Source organism: Phacochoerus africanus, chromosome 9 (assembly GCF_016906955.1).
Source record: "Phacochoerus africanus isolate WHEZ1 chromosome 9, ROS_Pafr_v1, whole genome shotgun sequence".
NCBI lineage: Eukaryota > Metazoa > Chordata > Mammalia > Artiodactyla > Suidae > Phacochoerus > Phacochoerus africanus.
In genome coordinates, this window is record NC_062552.1 from 24,861,854 (window position 1) to 24,877,371 (window position 15,518).

General features: G+C 49.1%; 1 protein-coding gene across 1 annotated transcript; it reads right to left on the reverse strand.

The window, feature by feature from the left end:
• Positions 1-9,487: 9,487 nt before the first annotated feature.
• Positions 9,488-15,301, reverse strand: NEU1 (neuraminidase 1). The gene is given in 11 exon segments (XM_053743526.1): positions 9,488-11,109; positions 11,208-11,430; positions 11,593-11,622; positions 11,624-11,776; positions 13,149-13,411; positions 14,370-14,391; positions 14,393-14,479; positions 14,482-14,520; positions 14,522-14,566; positions 14,961-15,103; positions 15,106-15,301. Coding segments are annotated over 11 exon segments (1,260 nt in total). The 5' UTR covers positions 15,134-15,301; the 3' UTR covers positions 9,488-10,882.
• Positions 15,302-15,518: the final 217 nt, after the last annotated feature.

Sequence of the window (15,518 nt, forward strand, 5' to 3'; positions counted from 1 at the left end):
CCTACACCACAGCCACAGCAACACCGCATCTGAACCACATCTGTGACCTATACCACAGCTCACAGCAATGCCAGATCCTTAACCCACTGAAGGAGGCCAGGGATCAAACTGTGTCCTCATGGATACTAGTCAGATTCATTAGTGCTGAGCCACAATGGGAACTCTGATAGTTTTTCAATTGTTGTGTTATTTCCCCAAAGAGTGAGGACTTAGAGATTATCCAAAGGGTAAAAGTATCTGCTAAGTTAAAACTGTTGAATTTTTTTGTTGTTGTTGTTTTTTCAGGGTCACTTCCACTGCATATGGAAGTTCCCAGGCTAGGAGTTTGCCTACTCTACAGCCACAGCAACTCAGGATCTGAACCTACATCACATTGCACAGCAGCACCAGATCCTTAACCCACTGAAAGAGACCAGGAATTGAACCCGAGTCCTCATGGTTACTAGTCAGGTTTGTTATTGCTGAGCCACAAATGGCAACTCCAAAATGCTCGATTTTATTGCCCCAGTCAGATGAACCTCAGGTGGAAATGGCTCACATTCCAGGCTGGCTATTGCCTGTTATTAAACCATTAAATTCTAAATATAGTGAAGACAGATAATCAAACCCAGTCACATGCCAGTAGGTAACAAACTGGGAGTGGAACTGTCTTTAAGGGGCCTTGCAATGGCAGGCACCACCCTGTTTCCGGAGCCTCCAGTTTCCCAGCAGCACATGGGGAGAGACTATATTCCACGCTGGGTTGATTTATTCTATAGGAGGCTGAGCACCTGTTATAAAAGATTGCTTTTTAAAACTTTTTATTATGAAACTTTAACTTTTATTTATCTATTTTTTGGCTGTGGCTGCGGCATTTGGAAGTTCCTGGACCAGAGATCAAACCTGTGCCAGAGAAGCGAGCCGAGCCTCTGCAGTGACAATGGCAGATCCTTAACCCCCAAGCACTGCAAGGGAATTCCCTATTATGAAATGTTTTATTTTATTTTTTATTTTGCCTTTTTTTTCTTTTTTGGTCTTTTTAGGGCTGCACCCACAGCATATGGAGGTTCCCAGGCTAGGGGTCTAATTGGAGCTACAGCTGCCCGCCTACGCCAGAGGCCAGAGCCACAGCAACGCCAGATCTGAGCTGTGTCTGCGACCTACGCCATAGCTCATGGCAACGCCGGATCCTTAAACCACTGAGCAAGGCCAGGGATAGAACCCACAACCTCATGGTTCCTAGTCTGATTTGTTTCTGCTTCGCCACGATGGGAACACCTCTCCTATAATTCTTAACCTTACAGCCTTAACCTCTAGGGAAAAACCAAGATGCAAGCAATTATAAACGGTCATACTAGCATTTCCTGATAAACTTAAATAAACTTCTCTTAAGAAGGCAAAAGTAGGTAAACTTAGACCTGCCTGGAAATTACTGTTCTAATAGTTTGTCCTATTTGAAATGACCCAGATAGTCTATGAATTCTTTTCATTTAATTTAAAGTTGCAAACATTTGGAGAGACGACTTTTTTTTTGTCTTTTTGTTGTTGTTGCTATTTCTTGGGCCGCTCCCAAGGCATATGGAGGTTCCCAGGCTAGGGGTCGAATCGGAGCTGGAGCCACCGGCCTACGCCAGAGCCACAGCAACGCAGGATCCGAGCCGCGTCTGCAACCTACACCACAGCTCACAGCAACGCCAGATCGTTAACCCACTAAGCAAGGGCAGGGACCGAACCCGCAACCTCATGGTTCCTAGTCAGATTCGTTAACCACTGCGCCACGACGGGAACTCCCTGGAGAGACGACTTTTTTAACTTCTTTTTCCCGCTGTACCCACAGCATGCAGAAGTTTCCCAGGCCAGGAATCAAACAAGATTTTCCATAGCGGCGACCCGAGCCACAGCAGTAACAACACTGAATCCTTTAACCCTCTGAAGATAGAAATTCAAGACAAACCAAACACAAACAACACACTCTAATGCTAGCATCCAAAAAAGCAAATGAACCAGCTCCCATATTGCATAAAAGTCCAACAACACTTTCCTCCAACAAAGGTACCCAAACAAATTGCCTTTTTCCAGAGCAAAAGCCCGACACGGAGAGAGGAACTAAAGCTTCCAGCAGTAAACACCAGGAGACTTACCCTACTGTAAGGACCCTGTTGGCTCCCAAATAACTTCTTGTTTCCAACTGCCCAGTGCTGGGCAGCTGGTGCCGCTCTGGGCAATTCTGAAGGGCAGATCCTTAGGACAAGGGGTCCTCGCAGCTTCTACGGCCTTACCTGAAAATTCTCCAACAGCCATGAACAGCAAGCCTCCTGCTTAGCTGTGCTAAAATCTGTTACAAGCTCATACCGCTCACCAGGACAGGACAATAAATGGAGAGGTGAGCTGTTGGGGCGAGGGACAGCGACTTGAAAGCCAGCAGACTGAGAAGAGGATCGACTCTGGTCTCAAAGAACCGTCTTGCCTGAGTTAGAATTCAGGCTTCTTTTATACTAAAAGGGGAGGGTGTCAGGTCAAACATCTCCTGGTTCTGGGCAGCCTCCGGAGAAGATGTGAGCATTTCATCCTTCCTGCAGTTACTCACAGGTGGGTCCGGTCAGAATGTTTGCTGTGAGCTAAACAAGGTAGTTCGGCTTAACGCTCATTACCTGGGCGGGAGGATTCCCAGGGAGGAGCCATTATGTATAATTTAAGCTTATAGGCAACATGGCTTTGGTGCCATAGGAGACAGTTTCTTTTTCTTTTTTTTTTTTTTGTCTTTTGTCTTTTCTAGGGCTGCACTCACAGCATATGGAGGTTCCCAGGCTAGGGGTCCAATCGGAACTGTAGCCACTGGCCTACGCCAGAGCCACAGCAACACCAGATCTGAGCCTTGTCTGTAACCTACACCACAGCTCACGGCAACACTGGATCCTTAACCCACTGAGCAAGGCCGGGGATCGAACCCGCGACCTCATGGTTCCTAGTCTTCGTTAACCACTGAGCCACGAGGGGAACTCCTAGGAGACAGTTTCTTCCCGGTACTCAATAGCAAGGGCATGCCAACACCTCCAGGGATTCCAAAATACTAAAACCAAGCTTGGCGGAGGTTAAACAACACCCGTCCCTTAAACTGATTGACAGGAACATTACAAGGTTAGTTGGGTTTAAGATACTGAAGCAAAAAGCTGGTTACACAGCATCCCTCTGCCCTCCAACTTCACCCTCTCTCTCTTTTTTGGGGGGCTACTGCTTCGGGCAGGCAGGGCAGGGGTCGAACCCTCACCACAGCTGCGACCCAAGCTACAACAGTGCTAACACCAGATCCTTAACCACTGTGCCACCAGGAAACCCCCAAACCTCAAACCTCACCCTCTCTTGATGCACTTTGGGTTTGGTCACTCTGGGCGCAACTTTGTGTGCTTTTTTTTTTTTTTTTTTTTAAAGGGCCAGCAGGTGTGGCACATGGCAGTTTCCAGGCTGGGGGCTGAATCAGAGCTACACAGCTGCCAGTCTTAGCCACAGGTTTTTTTTTTTGTACCTTTGTGGGGCTTTTTTGGCCAAGTTACCCAGTAGTTTCCATTTATCTTTTTCCTTCTATTTATTTATTTGTTCCTTTTTAAATTTTTATTTATTTTCTTTCCATTTATTATTATACACAAAAGCATACATAATAATTACAATTAGTTATCTCTTTAGAGCCACACCTTCGGCATATGGCAGTTTCCAGACTAGGGGTCGAATCGGAGCTACAGCTGCTGGCCTACACCACAGCCACAGCAACTCGGGATCCGAGCTGTGTCTGTGACCTGCACTACAGCTCATGGCAATTCTGGATCCTAACTCCCTGAGGGAGGCCAGGGATTGAACCTGTGTCCTCATGGATACCAGTCGTGTTCGTTATCGCTGAGCCGCAACTGGAACTTCAAGGAGCCTCTCCCTTATCTGAGGGCTCTTGACTCTGAAAAAGGAATTCGAGCACTTCCTCACCAGCCCTCTGCCATGTCTACTTCACAAGGCAGTAGCTCATAGGTCAAACATTTTTGTTTCCTCTTTCCTCCAGCATTTCTTTTTCTCTTTTGGCCACCCCCAGGCATACGGAGTCCCAGGCCAGGGATCAGATCCAAGCCGCAGCTGTGACCTGGGAACACTGCTGTGGCAATGCTGGATCCATAACCCACTGGGCTGGGCCAGAGGTCACAGCGTCACAGTGCTCCCAAGACGCCGTGGCTCCTGTTGCGCCACAGCAGGAACTCCTTCTCCATTAGTATTATTTTTTGTCTTTTTAGGGTTGCACCTGTGGCATATGGAAGTTCCGAGGCTAGGAGGAGAATCGGAGATGCAGCCACTGGCCTACAGCACAGCCACAGCCAGATCCAAGCCACGTCTGTGACCTACACCACAGCTCACGGCAATGCCAGATCCTTAACCCACTGAGCAAAGGCAGGGATCAAACCCATGTCCTCATGGATACTAGTCGGGTTCATTACTGCTGAGCTACAACAGGAGCTCCTGTTATTTCTGATAAATAAAACCGTCAGCAAGACTTTCTCAGATGTTCAATTTTTTGTGGTATTAGAGGGCAGATGTCCCAACTGCTGCAGGAGACACCCATACTATATTTTCTTGGGTCATCTCTATTTCTCCATCTGTTTTAGAAAAGCAGACTGCCCCCTCTAATGACCATGCTACCGGTGCTTCTCTCTGCATTTTTCTTCCCTCAGATGTCCCCCTGCCTCTTCTGCAGGCTTATAGATTCTGCCTCGGTATGTGTGTTCTGTGTGGTAACAATGTGGTTTACCGGCCAAGGGAAAGTATACCCTCTCAGTTTACTCTGAGAACTGAAAATTAAACTGGAGAAATTCAGCATTTACCCTGCCTTTCCTATAAAACGATGCTTCAGGATAACCCAACAGCCTTGATGAGGGACAGGTCTTTATTTTTTTGCTGCACCCATGGCATAGAGACGTTCCCAGGTCAGGGGCTGAACCCCAGCCACAGTGGTGACAACACTAGGTTCTCAGCCACTAAGCCACCAGAGAGCTCCTGGGGCAGTTTGTGGTTTTTGTTTTTCATTTTACAGCAGCAGTGCAGCATATGGAGGTTCCCAGGCTAGGCGTTGAAACAGAGCTGTAGCTGAGGCCTATGCCACAGCCACAGCAAAGGCAGATCTGAGCCACATTTGTGACCTCTGCCATAGCTTGGGGCATCGCTGGATCCTTAACCCACTGAATGAGGCCAGGGATCAAACTCTCATCCTTACAGACACTACGTCATGTTCTTAATCCACTAGCCAAAATGGTAACTCCCCCCCCCTTTTTTTCTTTCTTTTTAGGGCCGCAGCTGTGAAATATGGAAGTTCCTAGCCTGGGGTTGAATTGGAGCTGCAGCTGCCAGCCTATGCCACAGCCACGGCATAGGCAACACCAGATTCTCGTGGACACTACTCAGGTTCTTAACCCATTGAGCCACAATGGGAACTTCTGTTTTTGTTTTCAATTAAAGTATAGTTGATCGACAATGTTGTGCCAAGGGGCAGTTATTTTTATTTTTATTTTTTACTGAAAAATTCCAGCTAATAGATGAGGACAAAAATAATGGAATTTAAAAACTAATATTTCACAACCTCTCATGAAATAATCGACCCAGGCAAAACTCATCGGGGGATGTAGCAGGAAAGGCAGTGGGGAAAAGTTACAAAGGAGGAGTCAGGCTATGGCCATCTGAACCCATCACTCAGTCTCCGAGTTACTCAGATGGACAAGCAGACAGGACTTCCTTCCCAAGGAAGCACAAGAGGAAACACTAACACTCGTGCAAAATCTTATTCCCTGCCCCTCCACCCCCCTCAAATAGAATCTGAATCTAATCAAAGCTTCGGATTTGATAACTGTAAATATAGGGGATGGAGGAAGAAATTAAATGACATTCTGAGGAAGAAACTGACAAAGTCAGAGTGAAACATTCTTCGGAACCTATTCTGAGTAGATGATACCAAAAAGAAAAAAAAACAGAGAGAGATAAAGAAAAGAGAGGATGGAGTTCCCGTCGTGGCGCAGTGGTTAACAAACCCGACTAGGAACCATGAGGTTGCAGGTTCGGTCTCTGCCCTTGCTCAGTGGGTTAACAATCTGGCGTTGCTGTGAGCGATGGTGTAGGTTGCAGACGTGGCTCGGATCCCGCGTTGCTGTGGCTCTGGCGTAGGCTGGAGGCTACAGCTCCGATTCGAGCCCTAGCCTGACTCCATATGCCGCAGGAGTGGCCCAAGAAATAGCAATAACAACAACAACAAAAAGACCAAAAAAAAAAAAAAAAAGAGAGAGGAGAGGGAGTTTCCCATTGTGGTGCAGCAGAAAAGAACCCAGCGAGGATCCATAAGGACTTGTATTCGATCCCTGGCCTTGCTCAGTGGGTTGAGTAACTGCTGTTGCCGTGAGCTGTGGTGTAGGTTGCACATGCGGCTCGGATGTGGCATGGCTGTGGCTGTGGCATAGGCTGGCAACTGTAGCTCCAATTCAACCCCTAGCCAGGGAACCTCCATATGTTGAGGGTGTGGCACTAAAAATAAAAAAAAATAAAAAAAAAGAGATGGAACTACTGTAGATGATTAAAAGAGATTTAAGAGACATCAAGGATAGACCTAGAGATTATCATACTGAGTGAAGTCAGACAGAGAAAGACAAATGTCATATGATATCACTTATATGTGGAATTTAATAAAAAATGATACAGGGGAACTTGTTAATAGAACAGAAACAAGCCCATAGATTTCAAAACCAATCTTACGGTTACCATAGAGGGAACTGGGCGGGGGGGAGGAAGGAATTGGGCCGGTGGGAGTAGCACACACACACTACTGTATACAGTAGACAATTAACAAGAACCTACCTATGGCACAGGGAAATCTACTCAATACTTTGTAATAACCTACATCCGAAAAAGAATGGATATATGTATACGTATAACTGAGTCACTGTGCTGTACACCTGAAATGCAACATTCAACTGTACTCCAGTAAAGTTTTTAAAAAAGAGAGACATCAAAATGTTAATGTGAGGATTTCCTTTGTGGCTCAGCAATTAACGAACCCAACAAGCATCCATGAGGATGCAGGTTTGATCCCTGGCCTTGCTCAGTGGGTTAAGGATCCTGTGTTGCCATGAGCTGTGGTATGGTGGCAGATGCAGCTTGGATCCCAAGTTGCTATAGCTGTGGCTGTGGTGAAGGCCAGCAGTTGTGGCTCTGTTCAACCCCTAGCCTGGGAACCTCCATATGCCTTGGAAAAAAAAAAAAAAAAAGCACTAATATGTAAAATCAAGTACACTACAATACAATTTAAAAAATTTTAGGAACACATTCTTCACACCGTGCACAAAAATAAACTCAAAATGGCTGAAAGACTTAGATGTAAGATAAGACACCATCAAGTCCTAGAAGAGAAGAGAGGCAAAACATTCTCTGACATCAACCTTACAAATGTTTTCTCAGATCAGTCTCCCAAAGCAACAGAAATAAAAGCAAAAATAAACCAGTGGGACCTAATCAAACTGACAAGCTTTTGCACTGCAAAGGAAACCATAAAAAAAACCAAAAAGATAACTTATAGAATAGGAGAAAATAGTTTCAGATGATGCAACAGACAAGGGCTTAATCTCTAAAATATACAAACAACTTATACAACTCAACAGTAAAAAAGCCAACAACCAATTGAAAAATGGGCAAATGACCTGAATAGACATTTCTCCAAAGAAGATATACAGATGGCCAACAAGCACATGAAAAAATACTCAACAGCACTGATTGTTAGAGGAACGCCAATCAAAACTACCATGAGGGGAGTTCCCGTTGTGGCGCAGTGGTTAACGAATCCGACTAGGAACCATGAGGTTGCGGGTTTGGTCCCTGCCCTTGCTCAGTGGGTTAACGATCCGGCGTTGCCGTGAGCTGCAGTGTAGGTTGCAGACGCGGCTCGGATCCCGCGTTGCTGTGGCTCTGGCGTAGGCCGGTGGCTACAGCTCCGATTCGACCCCTAGCCTGGGAACCTCCATATGCCGCGGGAGTGGCCCAAAGAAATAGCAAAAAGACAAAAAAAACCCCCCCAAAAAACAAAAAAAACTACCATGAGGTAACACCTCACACCAGACAGAATGGCCGTCATTAATAAGTCCACAAATAACAAACAATGGGGAGGGTATGGAGAAAAGGGAACCCTTTTGCACTGTTGGTGGCAATGTAAATTGGTACAATCACTATGGAAAATAGTATTGAGGTACCTCAGAAAACTAAACATAGAACTACCATATGACCCAGCAATCCCACTCTTGGGCATATATCTGGACAAAACTTTCCTTGAAAAAGGCACATGCACCCACATGTTCATTGCAGCACTATTCATCATAGCCAAGACATAGAAACAACCCAAATGTCCATCGACAGATGACTGGATTAAGAAGATGTGGTTTTTATACACCATGGAATACTATTAGCCATAAAAAAGAACAAAATAATGCCCTTTGTAGCAACATGGATGGAACTAAAGACTCTCACACTAAGTGAAGTCAGAAAGAAAAAGACAAATACCATATGATATCACTTATATCTGGAATCTAATATACGGCACAAATGAACCTTTCCACAGAAAAGAAAATCATGGACTTGTGGTTGCCGAGGAGGGGGAGGGAGTGGGATGGATTGGGAATTTGGGGTTAACAAATGCAAACTATTGCCTTGGGCATGGATAAGCAATGAGAACCTGCTGTGTAGTACTGGGAACTATGGCTAGTCACTTATGATGGAGCATGATGACATGAGAAAAAGAATGTATACATGTATGTGTAACTGGGTCACCATGCTATACAGTAGAAAATTGACAGAACACTGTAGACAAGCTATAATGGAAAAAACAAAAATCATTATAAATAAAATTTAAGAGTTCCTACTGTACCACAACAGAATTGGCGTGTCTTGGGAGCGCTGGGACACAGGTTCCATCCCTGGCCTGGCACAGTGGGTTAAAGGATCCAGCGTTGCCACAGCTGCAGCTTAGGTGGCAACTGCGGCTTGGATTCAGTCTGAGGCTCGAGATCTTCCTTAAGCCATGGGTGTGGCCAAAAAAGGAAAGAAAGAAAAAAAGAATGAGATACATCCTAAAGAATGAAGGTGTATATGTTGTGAGGTCTGGAATTTGCTTTAAAACATTTTAGCGAAGGAAACAGGAAAAAGGATCAGAAGCAGCAATGTGGTAACATCTTTTTTTTTTTTTTTTGTCTTTTTAGGGCCCCACTGGCAGCATATGGAGGTTCCCAGGTTAGGCGTTGAATCGGCGCTGTAGCTGCCTGCCTACGCCACAGCTGCACTAGATATGAGCCGCACCTGCGACCTACACCACAGCTCACGGCAACGCCGGATCCTTAACCCACTGAGCGAGGCCAGGAATCGAACCTGAAACACTCGCAACCTCATAGTTCCTAGTCGGATTCGTCAACCACTGAGCCACAACAGGAACTCCCAAAAATGACACCATGTCTTTACATGCAGCGGGATTTATTCCACTTCTTCCATCAGACAGAATAAATTATCCTCACAAATGCTTAGAGAAGCAGCTGGAAGTAAAAAAATCTCTAACTGGGAATGCATGTGGCTTTCATCCCTTTATGATAAAGACATAAAGAATCTTGAACGTTCCTGCCATCTCGTCCGGGCATTGCATTCTCTTTCCATATGGAGGTAGGCTGTGGCTGCCCCACTCAGCTTCAGGCAGCCCAGGTTCTTTTCACAGTATCTGCTTTAGGATGAAAACACTGTTTTCTCACATAATTGCCCCAGGGCTTATTTTCCTGCCAGGCCGGCCTGGGAGAGGCTCCCTGTCTCATGGAGGACCGTGTCCCTCCCCACCTTATACATACGAAACAGCCCCCCTTTTTTTTTTTTTGGTCTTTTTTTTGCTATTTCTTGGGCCGCTCCCGAGGCATATGGAGGTTCCCAGGCTAGGGGTCGAATCAGAGCTGTAGCCACCAGCCTATGCCAGAGCCACTGCAACGCAGGATCCGAGCCGTGTCTGCAACCTACACCACAGCTCACGGCAACACAGGATTGTTAACCCACTGAGCAAGGGCAGGGACCGAACCCGCAACCTCATGGTTCCTAGTCGGATTCGTTAACCACTGCGCCACGACGGGAACTCCGAAACAGCCGCCGTTTTAAAACATTTTATGGGGGCTCCGCCTCCTCCTCATTACAACCGTGAAGAGAATCTGCTTTTCTGTGATAAAGAGGAGTTGATTGGCCAAAGTCAGATTGTCACGGCAATGAGCCCTCCAGCTTCCTCCTCTCCTCCAAATTCGCTCCTCATCTCAACCCACTCGACGAAACAGACATGAAGATGTGCGTGGGCAGGACCACAGAGGTTCTGCAAATAGTCATTCTCTTTCATTAAAAACGTTATGTTAGACACATTTTGATTCAAAGAGTCAAAGTAGATGATGCACCTCCTTCCTTACCCCAGAAACCAAATAACCTGCCCTTCTGGCTTCCACCAACCCTCTCCAACGCCAGCATCTTACCTCCAGGAGGTAAGCCTTCCCTGGTTCCCTGAGTTCACATTTATTGACTGCTACAGGCCCGCCTGGCCCTGCCCAAGAAAAGGACCAATCACTGTCCTGGGAGGGCAGAAAGGGCAGGGGCTGGGACCCAGCAATGGGGAAGGGAAGGGATGCCAGGTGTGGGGAGCCCTTCTTGTCCAGGGAGAAGCCAGGTTTTTAGTCCTAATGTCGTGATTTCCTAGTCAAAGTTGATTTTGCAAAAGGCTGCAGTCTAAAAGAAGGTGGAACTCTCTTCCAGGCTCCTCCAGCAGACCCTCTGCAGACCCACGGTCCTGAGGCTGAGGCCAGGGCCGTCTACCCCTCCCTGGCCTGGGTACAGCTCAGAGTGTCCCATAGACGCTGACTTTGGCCAGGGAGATGCTCTCTGTGTACTGGTTCCGGCCTTTCTCATACAGGACGTAGAGCTGCGGGGCCTGGTCCTCCCCGCCCACACTGCCCTCCAGGGTTGCCAGCGAGGAGTAGCCACTGGGTCCCGGCCAGATCTGGATGGTCTCCTTCCGCCATGAGGTACCATTGCTGAAGCTCCAGCGCAGGGTCAAGTTCACTCCTGGGGACAGCAGCGGAGTCAGGGGAAGGACGGGCTCTCCCCAGGCCTCCTCTAGGTACCAGGGGCTCCCCCACTGACCCCACCCTGCAGACACTCACGGAACTCTGGATGGGCTGGGTTGGAGAAGAAGATGATGCCGGAGCTGGTGGCTACAGCCCCTGCCGCTACCACGGGGTCCACGAGCTCGGGGTCAAAGGTCACATCACGGGGCCTCAGAGTGTCACAGGCATCGTAGCTGCGGAGGACGATTCGGCAGCGGCAGTGGTAGTTGTTCTGGTTCCGGGCATTAATGACGACTGAGCCGTCTGGGAGCTCATAGGGCTGGGGAGAGAGAAGAGGGCTTCAGATGACCCAGGGAGGGTCCTGAGGGAGCAAGGCAGCTGGGAACACAGAGCTGGCAGCCAGCCCTGGGGCGGTGAGTGAAACGATGCTCTGGAGGCCAGAGCAGGTTGGGCAGGTGGGGACAGCCCAGGGACTCCTGACCTGGCACTCGTCCGGGTTGAAATCGTTTTCCCCGCTTGGGCTGGCCATAGGGGATGCCGCTGATCCCACTGCCGTAGCGCCACGAGGCACCGTGGTCGTCGCTGAGGAGGCAGAAGACCCCGTCCCGCTCCAGCGTCCCATGGCCGCACACGATGAGCCGGCCCTTCTGAGGCTCCCACTGTTTCTGTGGGAAAAGAGCCGGGTGCCCCAGACAAGAGACGATCAGGGGGCTCAGAGGCAGGGAAGGGGAACCCGCCACCACCTAAGTGTGAGGACACACGTGGGTCCCCTTCGGTTCTGTCCTTGCTTGCTGAGGGCCCCCCGTTACAGACACCCACTGTCAGAATCAAGAAGCTCTGGGAGTTCCCATGGTGGTGCAGTGGAAAAGAATCCGACTAGTAACCATGAGGTTGGGGGGTTCAATCCCTGGCCTCGCTCAGTGGGTTAAGGTCCGGCCTGGCTGTGAGCTGTGGTGTAGGTTGCAGATGCAGCTCAGATCCTGCATTGCTGTGGCTGTGGTGTACACCGGCAGCTGTAGCTCCGATTTTGACCCCTAGCCTGGGAACTTTGGGCAGTTCCCATTGTGGTGCAGTGGGCTAAGGACCTGTCGTAGGTCATAGGTGTGGCATGGATTCCATCCCTGGCCCAGGAACTTCTGTATGCTACAGGTGCAGCCATAAAATTAAAAGGAGGTTGGGGGGTGGGGGGAATGCGCTGGGGGTGTGGGATGGAAATCCTATAAAATTGGATTGTGATGATCATTGTACAACTATAAATGTAATAAATTCATTGAGTAATAAAACAAGACAAACAAAACAAAACAAAAAAAAAGGAGGAGGAGGAGGAAGAGAAGCAGCAGAAGCAGCTCTTTTGCAGAATGTACTCCTTCAGGATCCATCCAGCATGTACTCTGGACGAGTTGTGCACAGGACACGGGGGCCCACCTCAACCCAACCATTGCTCCTGGACCAAGCTGTAGACCATGGCACAGGCTTGTGTCTGCCCAAAGGAAGGAAGGCTTTTTTTAAATCTGCACAGGATTTTCTAATATTTTTTCCCCTTAATCTTCATATGGATTGACAATCCCCAAATAGGAAGCCAATGGCAAAATCCCACCTTCCGGGAGTTCCCATTGTGGCGCAGTGGTTAACGAATCCAACTGGGAACCATGAGGTTGTGGGTTCGGTCCCTGCCCTTGCTCAGTGGGTTAATGATCCGGCGTTGCTGTGAGCTGTGGTGTAGGTTGCAGACGCAGCTCGGATCCCGCGTTGCTGTGGCTCTGGCATAGGCCAGTGGCTACAGTTCGGATTGGACCCCTAGCCTGGGAACCTCCATATGCCCACGGGATCGGCCCAAAGAAACAGCAAAAAGACAAAAAAAAAAAAAAAATTTCCACCTTCCTTTGGAAGGGTGTTCCTCCCAGGATGTCCCTTTCTTCCAAGGAATCCCACCTAAGACAGAAAAGCTGACCTCACAGGCCCTTCTCTCTGCAAAGGAGTCCCCTGTGGGGCAGACTCTCTACAAGGCAGCTCCCTCCACCCACTCAGGACAGACACCTGAATGCCAGATCCGGGTCCGGGGGCAAACATCTCAGTGCCTATATCCAAGGAGAGGTTTCGGGGCGAGCTCCAGGAAATACCGTCATCCTTGCTCCACACCAACATGGTGGAGGCCACCCGGCAGCCAGCCTTGTGAGCACAGAGGGAGTAGAAAAGGAAGACCACGCCTGTTGTTGTATCGCTCACCACCGCCCCCAAGTTCAGACCATCTGGGGTCTCCCCATCATCCACAATGAAAGCTGTCGGAGACCATGTGCTGCCTAAAGGAAAAAGGGAAGAAACGCAGGGTGAACACGCTGGAGGGGCTCTTTCCACTACTCCCTGAAATTTCCACCCCCTGGGATCCAAGGTCTCATGATGGCCCAGAGGGCCTACGAGTCCTGACCCTCCTTCTCTCTCTGACCATATCTGTTCTACCCTTGCTCACTTCCTCCAGCCACACAAACTCCTTCCCATTTCTCAATACTTTCCTTTGCCTTATCTTGTTACACCTGTCTGGGGCATTTTTCCTCAGGGCTCATTTACCTCCTTTAAGTCTTTGCTCAAATGTCCTTTTTTGAAAATTGCAGTCAAACTCTTGACCCTCTCCATACCTCTTGCCCTGTTTTATTTTTATTTTTCTCCATTACACTTAATCACCTTCCACACAAATATATTACTTATTATGCTTATTGTCTGCCTCCTCCCAATAGAATATAAGCCCTGCAAAGGCGAGGATTTTGCTCTGTTTTGTTCATAACTGTAGTCACAGAACTTAGAACACTGCCAGGTATATAGTAAGTGCTCAATAAACATTTGGATGAATGTTCAACTCCTTGGAGATCCCAATGTCCGCATTACTGCCCTGGACAACCTTCCCTTCTTAGGCTGCCTCTAGTCCTTCAGGGACCCAGCAGCTCCAGGGCTCTACGGCAAATCAGGCTCCCCACCCATTCAACATCCTGCCACACAGGCTTTTTTTTTTTTTTTAAGGGCTGCCCCTGCGTGCGGCATATGGAAGTTGCCAGGCTAGGTGTCAAATTGGAGCTGCACCCCACCGGCCTTTGCCACAGCAATGAGGGATCCAAGCCAGGTTTGCAACCAACACCACAGATCACAGCACCATCAGATCCTTGAAACCCACTGAGCAAGGCCAGGGACTGAACCCACGTCCCTCATGGTTACTAATTGGGTTCATTACTGCTAAGCCGTGGGGGGAACTCCCAGGCATAGTTATACCCTGGTCCATGGATCTCCGCAGAGGCAATGAATTTAGCGCCTTTATCCGATGCTGACATTTTCCTGGCCTCAGCGAAGGCAAGGAGGGTGCCTCGAGGAGTGGTGGGTGATGAGTGTGGATGCGGAAGGTGTCCACAGAACCGATCTGTTTTTCCGCTCACCCACAGCAGTTGCTCCATGGTCACCAGCGGGTGCACCTGTGAAAGGGAGGAGTTTCCGGTGAACTGAACAAATGTGACTTGGGCTTTAGCGTGAATGAATAGCAACTCAGACGCAGGTTCCCCTGGGAAAGGTAGGGTGGTAGGGACCCCAAGTGGGAGCAGGTTTCCCAGAACAAGGAAGGGGAACCCTGAGGAGAGTTTGTAGCGAAACTGGAGTCTCTGGGCAGCGTGAGGGACTACGAGGGGAGAAGCCCTCTGGGATAGGGGAACCTCAAAAGGGGAAGAGCTCGATGAGGAGCCTCAGAAGGAAAGAGGACGAGGAACCCAGAGAGGGGCAGGGATTGGGAAAGGAGAGGGGGCTCAGCAGCCTGCGTCCCGGGCGTACAACCTGACACAGACCGACCGCCTGCGTGGTCGGGATGGGGCTTGCGAGGGTTAACTCACCAGACTGAGTCGTTCTTTGCCTGGCTCCGACTCCTGCCGGAGACAACAGCAGCAGGAAGATCGAGGCAAATACCCTGGGCCCTATAGGCTTCCCTAATCCCAGCATAGGCGGTCTCCTGGGTCTGCCCGGGTCACTGCGCCGGGTCGCTCCGTAGTCATCTCTCCCCCGCGGCGGCGGCGACCCTGGCTCACGATTAGACGCGGGCTTGAGTCGCTCAGTTGACCCCAGCCCTTTAAATGCTCAGATGTCACCCTCAAATCCACAGCAAGTCCGGGCCCCCAGCCGAGCTACTGAGACTTTAATTGGCCCTCGCGTAACTCCTCACGTGACCCTTCAGCACCTCCTCTCTACGTTGTCCAATGAGCCTTCTTTGAAGTCCCGGAGCGCGTGACCCGAACGGGAAGACTATTGGTTTGATTGAAGAAGGGGGCGGGCATAACTCCACAGAAGCCTTTTGATTGGCCGTAATACTGGAGGGGGTGTAGGGGCGTCACAGGGGCAGGGCCCATTTTAAAGAGCCAGGTGGGCGGGGGGAGGGCAGCG